This window comes from Zootoca vivipara, chromosome 12 (genome assembly GCF_963506605.1).
Source record: "Zootoca vivipara chromosome 12, rZooViv1.1, whole genome shotgun sequence".
Lineage (NCBI taxonomy): Eukaryota > Metazoa > Chordata > Lepidosauria > Squamata > Lacertidae > Zootoca > Zootoca vivipara.
In genome coordinates this window covers 25,367,770-25,386,704 of record NC_083287.1, presented here as the reverse complement: position 1 = coordinate 25,386,704, position 18,935 = coordinate 25,367,770, and the positions used below count along the sequence as shown (strand labels likewise).

At 40.1% G+C, this 18,935-nt stretch overlaps 1 protein-coding gene across 1 annotated transcript in view; it reads left to right on the top strand.

Annotated features, from left to right (window-relative positions):
* The window catches only part of ABCB5 (ATP binding cassette subfamily B member 5), a 53,028-nt gene extending 34,545 nt beyond the window's left edge, over nucleotides 1-18,483 (top strand). The window contains exons 18-29 of the mRNA XM_035129682.2: nucleotides 1,481-1,627; nucleotides 2,547-2,651; nucleotides 3,902-3,979; nucleotides 4,665-4,748; nucleotides 5,662-5,865; nucleotides 7,664-7,764; nucleotides 8,849-8,989; nucleotides 9,868-10,024; nucleotides 10,270-10,467; nucleotides 10,795-11,001; nucleotides 16,287-16,433; nucleotides 16,677-18,483. Coding sequence (XP_034985573.1) covers nucleotides 1,481-1,627; nucleotides 2,547-2,651; nucleotides 3,902-3,979; nucleotides 4,665-4,748; nucleotides 5,662-5,865; nucleotides 7,664-7,764; nucleotides 8,849-8,989; nucleotides 9,868-10,024; nucleotides 10,270-10,467; nucleotides 10,795-11,001; nucleotides 16,287-16,433; nucleotides 16,677-16,874 — 1,767 coding nt within the window. The 3' untranslated portion in view covers nucleotides 16,875-18,483. The remainder of the gene's footprint in view (nucleotides 1-1,480; nucleotides 1,628-2,546; nucleotides 2,652-3,901; nucleotides 3,980-4,664; nucleotides 4,749-5,661; nucleotides 5,866-7,663; nucleotides 7,765-8,848; nucleotides 8,990-9,867; nucleotides 10,025-10,269; nucleotides 10,468-10,794; nucleotides 11,002-16,286; nucleotides 16,434-16,676) is intronic.
* The last annotated feature ends 452 nt before the right edge of the window (nucleotides 18,484-18,935 follow it).

The window sequence follows — 18,935 nt, the reverse complement described above, 5'->3', positions numbered from 1 at the left end:
GATCATGGGAGTTGTAGGCCAAAACATCTGGAGGGCCACAGTTTGGGGATACCAGTGGTAGATGCATTGTGTTTCCTATACATCATGGTAGACGTGACCACTGTTCAGTTTCAGCTTTCGTGAACTCCATAATCCATATGCTTTTTATTGGTGCATGTATGTTGGCTGAGGTTTAAATACAAAGTCTCTATCTGTCAGGCAGCTGCAAGCAACTCCTACGGCCAGTTGCCAGGAATGTACAAAGACAAGGAAAGGTTTCTTACCATCTGCTTTTTATTCAGTATTTACAGAGAGAGGCTTTGGAACGCAGCCTCTCGGATAATGGCGTTGTCCCAAGTAAATCTCCACACACACCCTTCTCTCCCACTTCCTCATTCGTCATCAGCATCATGCCGCTTAGTGCCATCTGTCTTCAAGCTCTTTGCTCTCCTACTTTTAAGGCTCGCTGGGTTCTGGGAGATGGTGGGTCTGGAATGCTTTTAGTGATAATGTGTCAGCCAGCTGCTGCTCCGGCTCTGCCTGCTCCTCCTCTCCCATTAGAATAGATTTTCCCAGGTGGATACATGGGTCTTTACCATGAGTGCCCAGTTGTTAAGGTTTGTGTTTTTAACTGTTTTAAATAATCTTTTGAGTAAATCTCCCTGAGACAATGGTTTAAAAGGCAGTTGATATATCCATTGTAATAGTAATAATAATATGCTGAATTATGGTCATGCTTCTGTCAGTATCTATTGATCTTGTGAAAAGTTGCTTGTCTGAAAAAATTGCCTCATGACTTCATGTAATATTTCCTACAAACTGCTTGATTCTGTCTTCATATAACCTGACATATTCAGTTATGTCCATATCTTTAGAAAAAGATATGTTGGTTGAAATTGCAGTTTTGTACATCTCTCTGGTGGTTTTGGTAATTGGGCTTGACTGATAGACAAAGCAGTTTGGAAGAGGTTTGATACACTCGTGATATTGCTTCCTACCCACAAACTTCAAGGATGGCTGTAGCTGTGCTAGACTCATGTTCTCTATTATCACTTTTAAAATTTTAAACATTGATCCCATTTTTCTGAAGAATTCACTCTTGAGCGGCTTACATCAAAACATGAAAATGATGAGAAATCAGGATTAAATTAAAAGAAAGGCTCTTTTAAAAACCATTTATCAGAAAGATTCATGCATTAATGTTGCCATTCATCATGACTGATCCAGTTTGACTTTTCAGTGCCCTTTTGGATAGATTTCGGCATGAGTCGGCCTTTTGTTCCATTTTTTTCCTTTGTTTTCTCCACATTTTTGAGCAATTAAAACTTTGGTGACACTCAATGGGTGTGCATAGCTCAGTAAGTTTCCTTATTTAGTACAATCTGAGTTCATACTAATTTCCCAGCAATCTTCTGCTAGCATGGTTCATTGCCCAGGCAATTACATTACCCCCTTCCGTGTTCTCACCCGCTGTTGACAACTGGAATTTTGTCTCTTACAGGAAGAGAAGCTCCCTGAGGTGCCTTATTCTAGAATTCTAGCCCTGAATAAGCCTGAATTCTGCTCTATAGTGTTTGGAATCATTGCTGCTGCCATTGGAGGTGGCGTCACTCCTGCATTTGCTGTTCTGTTTGGTAAAATAATTGGTGTAAGTTTAGAAGCTTATACTTCGGACTCTGCAAAAAACTTTTGCTTCCACTTTCCATTCTCTTTAGGATGTTCAGTGTGTCATTGGTTGGTTTTCCATAATGACATCTGGTCCAAGTGCCTTTATAATAAGGATACTTGCCAGCACCTTTTGCTCTCAACCAGTGCATACTTTTTAAAAAACACATTCTAGATAATTTAAAAGCCTGAAAGATTTAATGCCAATATGCATTAAATATTGGGCAACTGTGGGGGCAGCCTGTGTGGGGCTATGGAGCTGCCCTCCTGCCACTGGCATCGCTACAGCTTACTCGTCTGGGAGCAGTAGAGAGGTTGGGGCTGCAAGAATACTGGATAGGCTCTGCCAGTGCAGCCCAGTTTGATTCACATAAGCTACAGCAACTCTGGTGTCAAGTCAGGATGGTAGCTTTGAGTCTTCCCCACTGCTTGCCTTTTTATGGGCCAACTATAAATTACATAAGTTGGCTTTCTGACTCGGTCATATTTGGCCAGTTATAAAAGATCCTGCCTGGCTTCCAGTTTGTTTCCAATCAGAATTCCAAATGCGTATAACATTTTAAAGCCCTAGGCAGCTTTAATAGGGCAACTCCATCCATATTAATCTTTCCAGTCTCCTAACACTCGGAGAGTCTCTTCTCTCAGGGTCTCTGCCTTTTGAAGTGGAGGACAGGGCCTCTTCAGTGATGGCTCTCTTCTCCCAGGCCTTTGGCTAATTAAACCATTTATGGCCTTTTAAACTAGCAGGGCTGGGTGTATTGTTTTTGTTTGTTACTATGTTATGTATTATTGTTTTTTTATTATATTATAAATCACCCTGTGATCTTTGGGTGACGGGCAGTATAGAAAACAAATAAATGATTTTCTGGAACGGGTGACTAACTCTGTGCTTTGTAACCCAGGCTTTCCAAGAAACAGACCCTGACAAGAAAAGCCAAAAAACGGTGTTGTTTTCTCTTATGTTTCTTTTGTTGGGAGTGATCAGCTTAATAGCATATATTGTCCAGGTAAGGACTATCCTAAGGCCTACTTAATAATAATAATAATAATAATAATAATAATAATAATAATAATATCAGAATGGTGCAGCGAGCGGATTGCTGAAATTTGTGAGACCATGATAATGTACCAATTTACTCAGAAAATTCAAGCAAAACAAGGAGTCGCTGTCCCCTCCAGCAAAAAAAATAAAAATGGTGTTGAGGCACCATGGTTTTCATTTATTTAACATATCTTTCATTTATTTAAGATATCATCTTGCTGGGGTGCAAGATGATGAGAGTAGGATCCTACCACCTATTTCTATGAGCTTCTGTGCCCCAGCGACATAAAACTGGCATTGCAAAGGCAACAGCTGGACTGGTTTGTAGCTTTATAAATGGAGGGAGGAGCTGCTGTCGCTCAGAAATACAACCACTGCCGTGCATTCAGTATGATAAGTACTGTATATTCCTGCGTATAAGACTACTTATACGCCAGGTCGTATTTCTTATACGGCGAGTATATCCCAAACTCTATATTTTAACTGGAAAAGTTGGGGGTCGTCTTATACGCCCTGTCGTCTTATACGCCGGAATATACGGGTACACCAAATATAAATAAAATGGGATGAGGTGTTGGGTAAAAGGGTAGGACCAATGGTTTAGCAACCTATGTGGCTGGTAGCCAGTAGCACCAAGGAAGAAGTTGATTGTTGCAGTTTCAGGAAGCTAGTTTCTTCTCCTATCTGACTACTAATTTTTGCGCATGTTTTGCCACTCCTGCTCATGACCCCTTCTTGTTACTTCATTTCTCAGACCAACATTTAGTCCCCCTCTGCCCCCTGGAACTTGGGACTAGAAAGGTAGACCAGTAACCTTCATAATCAATACTCAAAATTTATGGGTGTTATGTTTATAAGACACTTTATCAGTCTCTTAATTTAGAGGAGCAAGCTTCAAAAGGCAAAAGGATGACTAGTTCTGAAAACTGACTTTATTTCTATTCTAGAAGCCCTGGAATGGAAATACAGTGTGTGTTGTAATGAGGACAGCCTGGTTCTTGTTCAACTAACAGAAAAATGTTGGCAACCTTTCCTCAACTTAGCTTAACAAATGGGAAAAAATACCAAAACATACTGTAGGATTTATATTGAGCTCTGTATTAGTAAATAGCTTCAGCTATTACAGCGCTTTAGTCTATAGCTCGTCAGTCTTAAAAATGTTATGGCAATGTACAGGTAAATAAAACTAAAATACTTTACATTTACATTTTTCAGGGATTCATGTTTGGGAGGTCTGGGGAAGCTCTGACTATGCGGTTGCGATCACTTTCATTCAAAGCATTGCTTCAACAGGTAACGCCAACAGATACAGTAAAAGGGGGGCAATTTCATGAGTGGGTCTGGTATGTGGTCCATTGTCTTCAGGGGCAGTCTCTAGTCTCCATGCTGAAGGCCAAGTAGGGAAGCCTCAAATCATTATACAAAAGAATGCGGGAACCTAGGAAGTTGACATGCTGAGTCAGACCATCTAGCTCAGTGTTGTCCACTGATTGGCCACAGCTCTTGCTTGGAAATGGCAAGGATTCTTGGAAAAGATCTGGATTATTTTTGGACTACAACAATTGGAAAGGATTTGGATTTCATTGACTAGAAAGGCAGTAATTATCGATGATCAGAACCCTCAAAATTCCTCAGAATTTGAAGCATGGAAGTCAAGAAATTTTATAATTTGGCATAATATTGGGATTAATGAATATGCATTTGTAGAATTTGGAATAATTGGTATGATACAATTGGTTGTAAGTGAAAAATTTAATAAAAATTGATTTTTTTGGGGGGGAGAGGAAATGGCAAGGATTCAGACAGAGGCAAAACTTGTGCTCTGTCGCAGAGCAACAATCCCTCCCAACTTCTTAAGGGTTTCTTTAAAAATAAAAAAAACTATCACATACTTCAAATGCTTCATAGACTGCTTTGAGCCATGACAATATCCATTTGCAAAGGCAAAAATTATTTGAGCCATCTCTTTTGTTTTCAGGAAATTGGATGGTTTGATGACCATAACAACGGCATCGGAGTTTTGCTAACCCGACTTGCAACAGATGCTTCTCAAGTCAAAGGAGTATGTTTTCCATTTATTTAGGGGTGTTGTGTTGTTGTTTTTTAATAAAAAAGAATTGATATTTAAATTGCAGTGATTTCAAAAAGAAGCTTTTGTGGAAAGAGCATAATAAATCTACTTTTGAAACTGCATGGCATTTAATGTTACCACACTTACAGTGGGGTTGTATCAAGTACTGGTCATACTCAGAGTAAACCACCAGAAATTAATGGATATGACTAACTTGGGTTCATAAATTTCAGAGAGTCTGCTCTGAATGCAATTGAGTAGGACACAACTCATTGTCTTTAATTTGTGGCTGCTATCGATGATTCAGCTTGCTATAAGCTTGACTTCTATAAATGTAGCTTGTTGAATATACAGTAATGCATTTGATTGGTTAAGAGTGAGAGAGGTCAGTCTAGAGAGGATCTCCTGCAGTCGCTTAAATGTTGTTTGACAGAGATGTCTCTGGATGGTTTATTTTAGCACTATGACATAGGGTTGCAGGTGTAATTATGCCAGCTAGCCTACTAGATTTGTAGCATCTCATGCTGACATCATGTTGGCATGGAGACTCTTACTTTCATTCCAAGCTGCCTTTGCGAAAATCCTGATGAATCATTCTAACTAACAAAGAGGAATTTTGTGAGGACCACTGAATGGCTTTTCAAAACTTTTAGGAACATGACTTGGCAAGAGCAGGGCTGCTATATTGGTTGAAGCTAAAGAGAGATTAAATATTTCCATTGTGCCTTCTTAGTTAAACTACCAAGTATAATTGTGCCTCACTTGCTATTTTAGGAAGACAATGGCTAGTCATATTCAGAGTTAGACCCACTAATGAACATAATTAACTTGCATGTGTGTTTGCAATTAATTCTTTAATGAGATTAACTTCAAACGTGTTGTCTTTTGTTTTTGTTATTTCTAGGCTACTGGAAGTCGGCTGGCCTTATTAACCTCAACGATCTTTACACTCTTGACAGCTATTATTATTGCTTTTGTGCATGGCTGGCAATTAACATTGCTCATCCTGGCCTGCATTCCTTTCGTTATGGTTGCCCATATTATACGACTGAAATCAGTGACCGGCCATGCGTCGAAGGATCAAAAAGCCCTCGAGGAAGCTGGAAGAGTGAGTTCTATATACCGTAGTTAAAACACTTGCTTCTGATTAGATCTGTGGCAGTGATAGAAGGGGAAATTTCCAACACGGCTCTTAATTTTTATTCATGTCCACTGATGCCTATCTCAGAAGCCCTTCGTTGGTTTGTTGATTGGTTTATTCAAAATATTTCTATATCATCAAGTTTTCAGCACTGTAAAAGGACCATGGCAAAGGGGTGGTATCCGCAATATACAAAATACTACTCCAGAATCCCATGAACCCCCTAGACGCAATTAAAAAAACAATGGGAGGATGACATAGGCTATGAGATTAATCCCTCCCAGTGGATCAGAATATGGTCTAAACCCCCCTTTAAAATCCATATCAACGAAAAGGAAAGAACTCACCCTGAAACTCACCTACAGGTGGTACCTAACACCAAGAAAACTAGTGCTAATAGGCCCAGGAACTTCACCTAAATGCTGGAGAGGGTGCACCGCCACAGGCACATACCTCCACATGTGGTGGGAATGCCCCAAAATCCAACTATTTTGGACAACAGCCATACAAGAAATATGTAAAATAACTAAGCAAGTATTAGAAATCACCCCAGAATTGGCCCTACTAAACATCTTCCAAGAAAATAATGTCCATTTACATCAAAAAGAACTCATAACCCACCTACGTTCAACAGCAAGAAACATCATAACCAAACAGTGGAGACCTGTCGGGAGTAAGCATGGACCAATGGTACCAAATAGTATGGGAAACAGCCCTACTAGAAAAATTAACCAATAAACTGAAACTGACACGGGGACAAATAGAAGAAGACGCCTTCACCCCTGTATGGCTCCCCTTTATCACATATCGCAGCCCAACAAGACAATGACAAGAATCCACCAACAGCATATGAATCAATATGGCTAACCTGATCCAAAACACCCACCTACCCCACTCACACATGAAAACAAAGCTCACCACAGCCAATTACAAACAAACAACCACACCCTAGGCCAACCCCAACCTCTCTCACCACCAAAGGAACACAAGCGAATAGCAGAGAACCTGCACAAGCGACACTGACACAAAACCCCACACATATATTAAGCAAAATAGAAACATCGCCCCCTGATCCCACCCCCCCTCGCCTTTCCCCCCTCCACCTCTTTCCCCCTTTTCTTCCTAGTGTAACACTAATGTCTCAACAAATGAAACCGATCTATAAAAATGTTACTGGGGGGGGGGACACACTGCTCATACTTTGATAAACCAATAAATTTTAAAATATAAAAATACATTTTAAAAAAACTGTAAAAGGACGAGCACTGAATTTTTTTTGCCGTTGTTACATTTTTATCCCACACTTTATCTAAGGAGCAGAGGGTGGCACATACGGTCTCTTACCCACTCCAAGAAATCTTTCCCCCAGGCAGTAACTCTGAGGCTGAGAATCACCCCCTGAGCTTTCACAAGGATGTTTATCTTCTGATCATAGTCCAACAATCCAGTCACCGTGCCACGCTGCAATCCTCCCCGTTTCAAAATACTAACTGATGAAATTGCTGAAAACACAGCTGTACCATGAAGTGAGGTTTCTATGAAGTTGAAGGCCCCACCAGGAATGTTGCAGACTCCTTGTGTTGGAGGCTGCTGCATCAGGGTGCAAGTGCATGACTTCTGACATTGTTTCAATGCCTGGACCCTTAATTGCACCTAGTTCAATATTGTGTATGGCTATGAGATTAAACATCTAATGAAGAACACCTAACCTTTAGTGAAATCAGGGTTTTCTAAAGCCTTGTAATTGCTTTGTTTCCCAAATCAGATTTCAACAGAAGCTGTGGAAAATATAAGAACTGTGGTTTCATTAACAAGAGAAGACAAATTTTTTGAGAGATATATTTCAAGCGTAGATGGTCCATACAGGTGAGTTCTTGAGTTTTATTTCTTAATTACATTATTTCACAAATTAAAAATATTCTCGTGCATAATTATGTTAAATTTCTGGAAGTGTGATTGAATCAACCTTGTACCATTGCCCCATACACAATTTAGATAGATGATAGATAGATAGATAGATAGATAGATAGATAGATAGATAGATAGATATCACCCCTTTAAGGTCCAAATATATGGGGCTTGCAATGGCTTTAAATAGCTGGTACCAAAATGTGCAGTTGAGTGATGTGTAAAGTCCAATGGCTCCTGGAGAACTTTGAATATGTTGAATTTTAGCATACAACTGCTAGACGGTCTTTTCAGCTAATAATAGGGGCATGCCAAAACTTTGGTGCATGCAGAAACCACCATTCAAACAGTCTTATTTGTGTTCCCAGCAGTTCTGAGAATCTGCTTAGAAGGGGTAATTTTACTGACTATGGGGGGGGGGATCAGGTTCCCATAGCGATGTGATGATATGTCTCCCATGATCCTCTTTTTTTATTGTAATGGAAAGGGAAGAATTTCTAGTTCATTTACAGCTAATTTTGCGAACAGTTTTACTGATGACACTAGAGACACTGAGGAGAGTTCACTTGATCCAAGCTGGTTTAGTATTAGTGGAGTAAAAGTCTTGGTTTTGATACCATGTATTTCAGTGTGCAGCCTGGGTTCATCTTGTTCTGCTGCCATACTCAGCCCACCTGCACAGATTGGGCACAGTATGTAAGTGGTGAAGACCCTTTCTTGGCCTATCTTGCCAGATAACAATGACAAACTATTGGATTTGTGCTATTTGCTTGTTATGCGCAACATATATAGATGAATCATGTCCCAAGATGGGCTGGGTGTTGAGAAAATAGGTAGTATGATTCCACTACCCCCATTTGTTAAGTATTCATTTCTTCAGTGTGGTTTCTTTTCTTTCTTTCTTTTTGGTTTTAAAAGCTTCCTAGCATCTTAGTCAATGACTCTGACTTGCTTTTTAAAAATATTTTGGGAGTAGAAGCTCTACTGTTCCTTTTATTTCATGGCGGATTGTGACTCTTTAATTGGCTTTCTCATTTAACAGGGACTCTCTGAAGAAGGCTCCCATTCATGGAGTTACATATGGAATAGCCCAGTGTTTCAACTTTTTTATAAATGCTGCTGTCTTCAGATTCGGAGCATGGCTTATTGCCCGTTGTTTAATGGACTTCGAGCAACTTTTTATGTGAGTGTGTTTTCTGTATTTTGGAAGAGCTAGGCAATGAACTCCAAACTCCAACTGAATTTAAATACTACTGTGAAAATCTATATACAGTGGTACCTCGGTTTATGAACACAATTGGTTCCGGATGTCTGTTCATAAACTGAAGCGTTCATAAACTGAAGCGAACTTTCCCATTGAAAGTAATGGAAAGTGGATTAATCCATTCCAGATGGGTCCACTGAGTACTCAACCTGAAGTGTACTTAACCCGAAGCATGGGTGTAATTGGTTCCGGAAGTCTGTTCATAAACTGAAGCGTTCATACACTGAAGCGAACTTTCCCATTGAAAGTAATGGAAAATGAATTAATCCGTTCCAGATGTGTCCGCGGTGTTCATAAACCGAAAATTCATAAACCGAGGTTCCACTGTATACTCGTTGAATAAAACACCTCTGATTTAACTTGAGCATTGGTACAATAGTCTTTTGCTTAGTTATACTTGTATAGATTCACATTGCAATTCTATGTGTGTCTACTCAAAAGCAGTCCAAAGTGTGTATACGTTTGCAGTCTCAAGTATATTTTCTTAACTTAAGTAGGCTTGGATAGTCCTAAATTTTTTTTATCATGAATTGAATTGCAGACAATGGGTGCTCTTTTAGGCTTGCTCTTATGTATATATAGTATGTACACAATATGTACAGATACACTATTTTAGTGACAGGATAAGTGTGTTAGAGATGCACTGTACATAGTAATATCACAGGCCTGTTAACAGGAGTTCACTGTATAAATCTAAGTTCTGCAAGATAAACAGTAGTTTGCAGTTGAATCCATGGCTTCTGCTTTTCAATGCAAAACATTTGCTTTTCTATGCTTCTTTGTTTTGTGTTTTACAGAGTCTTCGCTTCTGTGATTTTTGCTGCTATGAACGTTGCTCAGTCCAGTTCTCTTGCACCAGATTTTGGCAAATCAAGGGTTTCTGCACAAAGAATTTTTCAACTTTTGGATCGGAAGCCAGTGATTGATAGCTATAGTGAAGAAGGTGAAAAATTGGTAAGACTATACAGATAGTGATTTTAGAAATAGAGTTGTTGTGGTTATTTTATTAATAGGGCTATGTGTCTACTGGAATAAAATAAAAGAATTATAATGCTGTTTTATCTCCTGGCATCAGCTCAGTTTCTGGTTGCTTAAAAGTGGCTTCAGAAAGAATCTCTTTTATTTGAGATATGGCTTTCTTTATACATAACCCATAACATAGATCTGTGTTCATTTTCCACCCCCACCCTGCAATGTAGGTGAAATTTGATGGCAACATTGAATTCAGAGACATCCATTTTGAATATCCAACTAGAGTGGAAGTTCAAGTTTTGCAAGGACTCTGTTTAAAGGTTAACAAGGGGCAAACTCTGGCATTAGTGGGGAGCAGTGGTTGTGGCAAAAGCACCTCCATCCAGCTTCTGGAGAGATTCTATGACCCAGGATCAGGACAAGTGGTGAGTAGGGATGGACAGAACCAGCTATTTCCATTCTGTGTCAGTTTTGTATGTGTTCAAAATCATAAGTCCATTCGATCCTGTCGTTTGCCATTTCTTTTAAACCCACAAAAATTGCTTTTAAATAGTACTTATTTTTGTATTTACTTTCTCCTAAAAATACATATTTATATATGCACATGTCTATATATTTTCCCCAACAATAAATATAGACCATAGACTTGGTGTGTCCATTAAATTTTATGCAGATTCAGCTGCCTGTTGTGGTGTCTTTCAACTCTGCAGAAGCTCATTTCAAACATTCTGTACTTCCATTCCTACCTACAGCTTGCAGATGGCGTGGACACCAAATCTCTACATATTCAGTGGCTAAGATCCAGACTTGGTCTTGTGCAACAGGAGCCTATTCTCTTTGATTGCAGTATCACAGAGAACATCCAGTATGGGGACAACAGCCGAGTTGTCAGTCAGGAAGAAGTTGAAGAAGCAGCTAAAGCAGCTAATATCCACAACTTCATAGAAAATCTCCCCGAGGTAAATGAAGATGTCCTTACATTTTCCAGCATTCTCTTTCTCCAGATGAATAACTATCCTATTTTGCACGAATCCCAGTTGCATAGAAACCTACAGCTGAATCCTTTGCAGGAGGGATGGGGCATCCTTCCTGTCTAGGGTCCCTCTGAGGGAGCCATGTGCTAATGGTGGGCAGGGATGCAGCCAAAATTGGGTGGTGTATCCTTTTCTTTCTCTGTCACGTCTCCCCGCACTCTGGTCTTTCTCTCTCCCTGCCACATAGATGAAATTAGGCCAAGGGCTACATGTTGCCTTTGTTGGGGTTAAAAGCAAAATCAGCAGAAACTGGTTGAGGAACTTACACATAGAGACCAAGACTTAAACAAATGCTTGGTTTAATGGAGAAAGTAAATTTAACAAAAATTAAATCAGGCTTATACAAAATACCCACACAACCAAACCACCCACCAAGAGCACACTGGGAAAACGCCCAACACAGAGGCAACACACAACACCCCTGATATACCCTGCATCATCAGCTTCACAGCAACACCTGTAGAGCTGCTCCACAGCTGCAGAGCCCCAGTCATTAAATCTTTCCTGACTCTTAAAGGTACAGTGAAACAATAATGACACTTTTACACAATCATTCAACATATCCCCTGCAGTTCATTATTGTGAAACAGAGACAAACTTTGTACATGTCTTTCATGCGCAACTTTTGGAAGTGCTTTAGTAAAGATGTCTGCAACTTGTCTGTCACCGGGGACATATTCAAAAACAATTGTTTTGTCAGCAATCAAATTCTTTACAAATTGTAAACGTAATCTCAACACTCTAGTGCGCTGTGTGTTGGTTTCTGAGCACAGGATAGCAAGTCCACTCTGGGAATCGAGATAAACTTTTACTGGGAGTGATACTGGCATCTTTAAGTCTTCAAATATTTGTAAATACCACTCTATATCACGGATGGCCTGAGTACAGGCATATAACTCACTTTCAGTAGAAGAAAGACAATTAATCCTTTGATTCTGTGCTTTCCATTCAAAAGGACACCCATTATAAAAATAAACCATACCAGATGTACCTTTGTAATTATTTTGCTCTACAGCATGAGATGCATCACAATATATTTCAAAACCTTTGTCAATAGATGGTGTAAATTCCAACCTATAATGTTTTGTGTGTTTGAGGTACATCACCACTCTCTTAAGAGCTTTGAAGCATTGGGTAGTGGGTTTTTCTACAAATTTTGCCAGAAAATGAAAAGCATAAGTTACATCTGGCCTTGAAACTCTTTGAATAAAATTGAGCTTGCCTATGGCAGAGCGATACAAAGTTTTGTCAGAGAACGTGTTATTGCCATCTGTAAAAGTGAAACCACATACCATAGGCGTTTCTTTCCCATTTGCATTCTTTAAACATAACATTTCAACAAGATCATCTATTTTTGCATTTTGATGAATCAGATAAGAACCATTTTTGCCTTCTTCAATTTGCATGGATATATAGTTTTTAGCTTTGCCTAATTCTACCACATCAAATTTTTCTTGTAACAGTGACACTATCTGTGTATATTCATGTTTAGTTTTTGTAGAAATTAATATATCATCTACAAACACACATAATTTGGTCACAGAATTTCCATTTTCTTTTGTAAATACACAGTTATCTGCCTTGCCTTGTGTAAAGCCAAAATTCAGCAATTCCTTCACTAAAGTCTGATGCCAGTTTTTACCACTCTGATGCAAACCATAAAGAGATTTATTTAGTTTGCACACTACTCCTTTAGTGGCGATTACACCATCAGGGACACGCATAAAAATTTGTTCTTCTAAATCTGCAAACAAATAGGCAGTTTTTATATCTACATGATAGACAGAATGTCCACGCTGGGATGCATCTTTTAACAAAAGCTTAACAGATTCATATTTTACGCTCGGTGAGTAACACAAATCATAGTCTTCACCTGGGATTTGCTGGAAACCTCTGGCTACTAACCTAGCCTTGTACCTTACAACTTCGTTTTTATCATTCATTTTCACTTTATAAACCCATTTTGAATCAATAACTCTCATGTCTGGGGTTTGTGGTACAAGAGACCAAGTGTTATGCTCTTTTAAAGAAGCTATTTCAGCATCCATAGCTTTGTACCAATTTACAGCTTCATGCAAAGGTAATTTTTGAACATCGTTGTAGCATTTTGGCTCAAAAACTACTTTATTGGCATACACAGTGTATAACTGCTCTTTTGAAAACCGTCTTGGTTCCTGTCTCTTTCTGTCTGAACGTCTTAGTCCTGAAGAAGAGCTAGGCCCTTCAGAATCAGTAGAGCTATTTGGACTTCTAGCTTCAGACTGTAAATTGCTATCATCAGACTGATGAGACTCTTGTGGGCTTTTCTTACTTTCAGAAAACTCAGAAGAACTTAACCTTTCTTTAGGTGTCTGTGTCTTTAAATTTTCAAACAAATCACCAGACACAACAGGCTTTTCGTCTTCAGATTCACTAGTATCCCCTGCTCCAGCGTCTTCCTCTTCTACTTCTACTTCCTCCTCATCAGCATTATCTAAACCATCACTATCTTGAAAAATAGCAACTCTATTCCAATTTACAGTTTCAATCATGCTTCTGGTAATATGAAATTTACCAGTTGCTGGTACATAAACTCTGTACGCCCCCTGCTGGTAGCCCATAAACTTTCCTTGAACACTACGCTCATCCAACTTGTGTCTAGCAGGGTAGTGAATAATAACGTCTGAACCCCAAATTCGTAGGTATTTTAAATTAGGGCGTTTTTTAAACAACATTTCATAGGGTGTAACATTTAAACTAGAATGATAGGATCTGTTTTTAACAAAAAGATAGGCATGAAGAGATTCCGCCCAATATTCTTTCCCCAAATTAGCATCATGCAAGTAAGTTTTAACACCTGCCTGCAAATCACGTTGCACTACTTCTACAATCCCATTCTGCCAAGGACTTCTAGGGCAGGACAACTCGTGAACAGTCCCCTGCGCTTCCAGGAAATGTGAAAATTCCTCAGAAACAAACTCTCCCCCCCTGTCAGAAAACAAATGCTTTATAGGTTTGTTAAAGTGGGTTTTTACCCAGTTGCAAAAAATCTTGTACTTCTCAAGTGCTTGTGACTTTTCAGCAATGGTGTAAACAAAACAATATCTGCTGTACTGATCAATAAGAGTAAGCCAATATTTTGAATTTCCTAAAGAAGGAGGGAGTGGCCCTACTAAATCACAATGCACACGTTCAAATGGCTCTGTTACTTTCCTGCCTGAGCATTTACCCTTTCTTGCAACTTTTATCTTATTCTTACAACAAGATACACATTGCATATAGTATTTACATGGCTTTAAGTTTAGTCCATCAACAATCTTCTTTGTCTTTATCACATCTGTGAAATTTAAATGTCCCAAAAGTCTATGCGCCTCATGAATACATCCGGAGTGAGGCTTTACATTTCTCAGCCCCTGACTTTTTCTCAACCCTTGACTTGGCTGGGTTACTCTACAGTTCACAGGTGGCTGTGAATGCTTTTTAAAATATAGTCTATATAAACCTTCAGACTCTCTGGCATACAATACACGTTTTCCCCCTTTGTAGAACTCACATAGTGATTTTGTGAAGCACACAGTTACTCCTTGGCGTGCAAAGCAACTTACTGATAATAAATTGTCCACTGATGGGCAGTAAGTGCAATTTGCTATTGTGATGTTTAAGGAGTCAAGTTTCACAGTACCTCTGCCAAGCGACTGTAGAACGTCGGAGTTGGCCAGATGAATGGTGCCAATTTCCTCTTCGAAAGAAACAAACAGACTTCGGTCGTTACAAAGATGAATTGACGCCCCGGAATCTACTACAAACGATTTCCACGTGTCATCTTTAATTACTTTACGACCTAATTCACGAGCATGGAACGCTCGCGGCTCACGTCCATCTTTACGATGTGCTGCCGACTGCTGGGTTGCTGTCTGTGATTTACAAACTGGAACGGACCCTGAAGCATTTTGCTTTTTAAATCTGCAGTCCCTCGCCAGGTGCCCCTGCTTTTTACAAAACCAGCAATGCTTGGAAGTTTTGAAAGCAGATGAATCACCACAGACTTGCATACGGCGTTCCTCATTATTTTTAGAAATAGGAGTGCTAATCCCACAAGCCTCCCTTCTGTCCAGCTCGCCCATTAATCTTGCTGTTACCCCTTCCACAGTTAATTGTGCTGGAGGTACAGCAGATATCTGGCTAGCTATGGCAGACACTGACTCCTTTCTAACGTGCACTGCCGCAAGACTGTCCCACATTTCTTTGGCAGTCTTCTTATTTCTTATATACACAACTTGCTGATCACTAGCAGACAAGTTAATTAATGCCCTTGCTTTAGCATCACCTTTCGACCAGGCATCGGTCATAGGAGCAGGAGGGTCCTCGGTCACGTACTTCCACACATCACAGGAAGTCAGAAGTGCTTCCATGCGAAAGGACCATAGACTGTAGTTCTCGGCCGTTAGTTGCGGGAATGTTAAAGCCTTCTCAGCCTCAGCAACACGGTCTGCCATGCTGGAACTTTTCAACCACCAGCCCACAAAACCGTTGCAGCAAAAAGAAGGAAAAAACCTTTCTAAACCTTTCTCCAAAAACTAACATGTGCAGTTCCACGCTCAACCACTGGGCCCATAACCAAGATGTTGGGGTTAAAAGCAAAATCAGCAGAAACTGGTTGAGGAACTTACACATAGAGACCAAGACTTAAACAAATGCTTGGTTTAATGGAGAAAGTAAATTTAACAAAAATTAAATCAGGCTTATACAAAATACCCACACAACCAAACCACCCACCAAGAGCACACTGGGAAAACGCCCAACACAGAGGCAACACACAACACCCCTGATATACCCTGCATCATCAGCTTCACAGCAACACCTGTAGAGCTGCTCCACAGCTGCAGAGCCCCAGTCATTAAATCTTTCCTGACTCTTAAAGGTACAGTGAAACAATAATGACACTTTTACACAATCATTCAACAGCCTTATCCATGTTGACTTATAAAGTAAGCATGGTCAGGGATTAATTTTTAAATGCATATTTAAGGCTGCATTCTCATGCACTCTTATCCTTGAGTAAGTCCTGTTGCAAGCAAGTGGGTCTTGCTTCTGTTGAAACATCTGCACAGGATACAGATGCACAGCCTATTAGTTTCAGTAGGATGCGGAAAGTTCTAACTTCCTCTTCACAAAACTCACAATGTCTGTGATCTTTTCTTTTTTAAAAAAAAAAACCCAACAACCTACAGAAATATAATACTCGAGTAGGTGACAAAGGAGCACAGCTTTCAGGAGGACAGAAACAAAGGATAGCCATTGCCCGTGCCCTTGTCCGAAAACCAGCCGTTCTTCTTCTGGATGAAGCCACATCAGCTCTTGACACAGAAAGTGAAAAGGTTAGTAAACTTACAGCCTTGCTTCCTGCACTGCAGCAGGGTAGCGATGAATCTAGGTCAGGCATCCCCAAACTGCAGCCCTCCAGATGTTTTGGCCTACAACTCCCATGATCCCTAGCTAACAGGACCAGTGGTCGAAGAAGATGGGAACTGTAGTCCAAAACATCTGGATGGCCGAAGTTTGGGGATGCCTGATCTAGGCTATCATTCTAAATATTTTCTTTTCTTTGCCCATGCCTGCAGATTGTCCAGAAGGCCTTGGATGAAGCTAGAAAGGGCCGGACCTGCATCGTCATTGCTCATCGGTTGTCCACGATCCAGAATTCTGACATCATAGCAGTCATCCAGAATGGCAAAGTAGTGGAACAGGGAACTCACAGCCAGCTGCTGGCCATGGGTGGATTCTATCATGCCCTTGTCAATGCACAAGTAGCTCATTAGCCCTGGCTGCAAATTCTGTGGATAAAAAAACAAACCTCAATTTATGCCTAAGGCAGCGTTGTACTTGAGTCTGTCAAAGAACAGTCCCCTGTACCATATGACAAAACCACATTTGAAAATGAAGGGGTTGTGTAATATAAGGAAGAGGGGAGAATCTCCTGTTCCGAGAAGTGGGAAGTCAAGTCGTCCTTTGGCATGTTTATGCCCTTCAGCACCCCTGAAATAGTCCTTTGGGTCCCAGTCAAGGTTTAACTGTGCCTTGTTTCTTATCACCATCACCAGGTAATGCTCAGGAGCCTGTCAATGTGGGATGTAGGCCTGCTGCGCATCTTCATGAGAAAAGAAAGAGATTTATTTATATTTTACTTTGCTACAGAATGTTTTTGTATCATGGTGTTGATTTTACTTTTGTAATAGTAATAAAAAAAAACCTGTGAAATCCCAGTAAGAACTAATAGAATTTACTGGTAAGGTTGGAACCGACTTGAAAGCCGTCAGACCCAATGTCATGCCCCAGGGCAAAAGATTTAACTTCCACAAGATGCCAGAAGCAGAGAAGTAGTGCTAATGTGGTGGAAGGAGCTAAAAGTCCCTGCAGAACGTTCCTTTTCTGATTAACCAAGTGAGCCCATTCATAAATTTCAGGGAAATACATATATATTTTAAAGCTATTTTCCAAACACTATTTATATCCAGCATACAAGTTTTTCCTCACCCCATTTTATCTGCACAGCAATCCTGAGAGAAAGAGCAGCTGGGCTCACAGTCGTCCACTGAGCTTCATAGCTGTGTGGGATTTAAACCGAGGGCCTTCTCAATCCTAGTTGGCTTCACCATGCTAACTTTTTCTGTAGGGTCAGTATCAGCACTGCATGAAGGAAACTTGAAATTCACATTTAGCAACACTGCAAAGTCGACATTTACTGCAGTTTACAGATCTTCACTATGCAAGTGACAGCTTAGAAATATATATATATACTTTTAAAAAAATTATTGTCATCTTTGCCCCACACGTCATGGGGATAAAATACGATAACACAAAACAGTTCCTGCCAATTTTTTAAAATTATCTTTTCAACTAGCCCAAACACAAATAGGGCATGTCCTCTTCTTTCTTACACATGGGATTTTAAACAGCCCAGGAAGTACAAAAGCTTTTTAATTCAATGGCACTAAAGGAAGTGCCATCTGTGGTTGGCTGTCAACAGTGGTTGCCACACTGGTTTCAACAAATGAAGATGCAAGGTAGGTAGATGAGGGAATGGTCTCTCTGTGTATAGTTGCAAGTTGCTTCCCAATTTCTCCTGATGGGAGGAATTCCTGTGTAACTGAATTTTTGCTTAGCCTTAAACTTGGCAAAGGCATAGAGAAATGTGTTTGGGTTGCCACTATTTATTTTTGCCTTCACTGTTTTCTGGAGTCTAATATTACAGGAGTTAACATGGGAAACTTCCTTGCACCAAATCAGACCGTTGATCCACTTATCTCAGCATTGTACATACTGACTGGCAATGGCTCTTTTCCAGCCCTGCCTGGAAAACTTGGGGATTGAGCCTGGGACCTTTTGCCAGCAGAGAACGTCTTCTGCCACTGAGCTTTGGGTCTTGCTCATGAAGACTTCTTTAATAATATAATAATAATAATTTATTATTTATACCTCGCCCATCTGGCTGGGTTTTCCCAGCCACTCTGGGCGGCTTCCAACAGAAATATTAAAATACACTAATTTCTTAAAGATTAAAAGCTTCCCTAAACTTTCTTCTTCATACTGTTTTCCTCTGATGTCTAAGATGAATATCCAAATACCCCCCCCCCTCCAAATTTGGTTTCTACTTTACCCAAGCAGCAACTATGGTTCTGATATCCAGTACAGTGGTATCTTGATTGTTGAACAGCTTTGCTCCCGAACTAATCGGCTCCCAAACACCGCAAACCCAAAAGTGAGTGTTCTGGTTTGCAAACATTTTTCGGAAGCCGAATGTCCAACGCGGCTTCCGATTGAGTGCAGGAAGCTCCTGCAGCCAATTGGAAGCCACACCTTGGTTTTCGAACGGTTCCGGG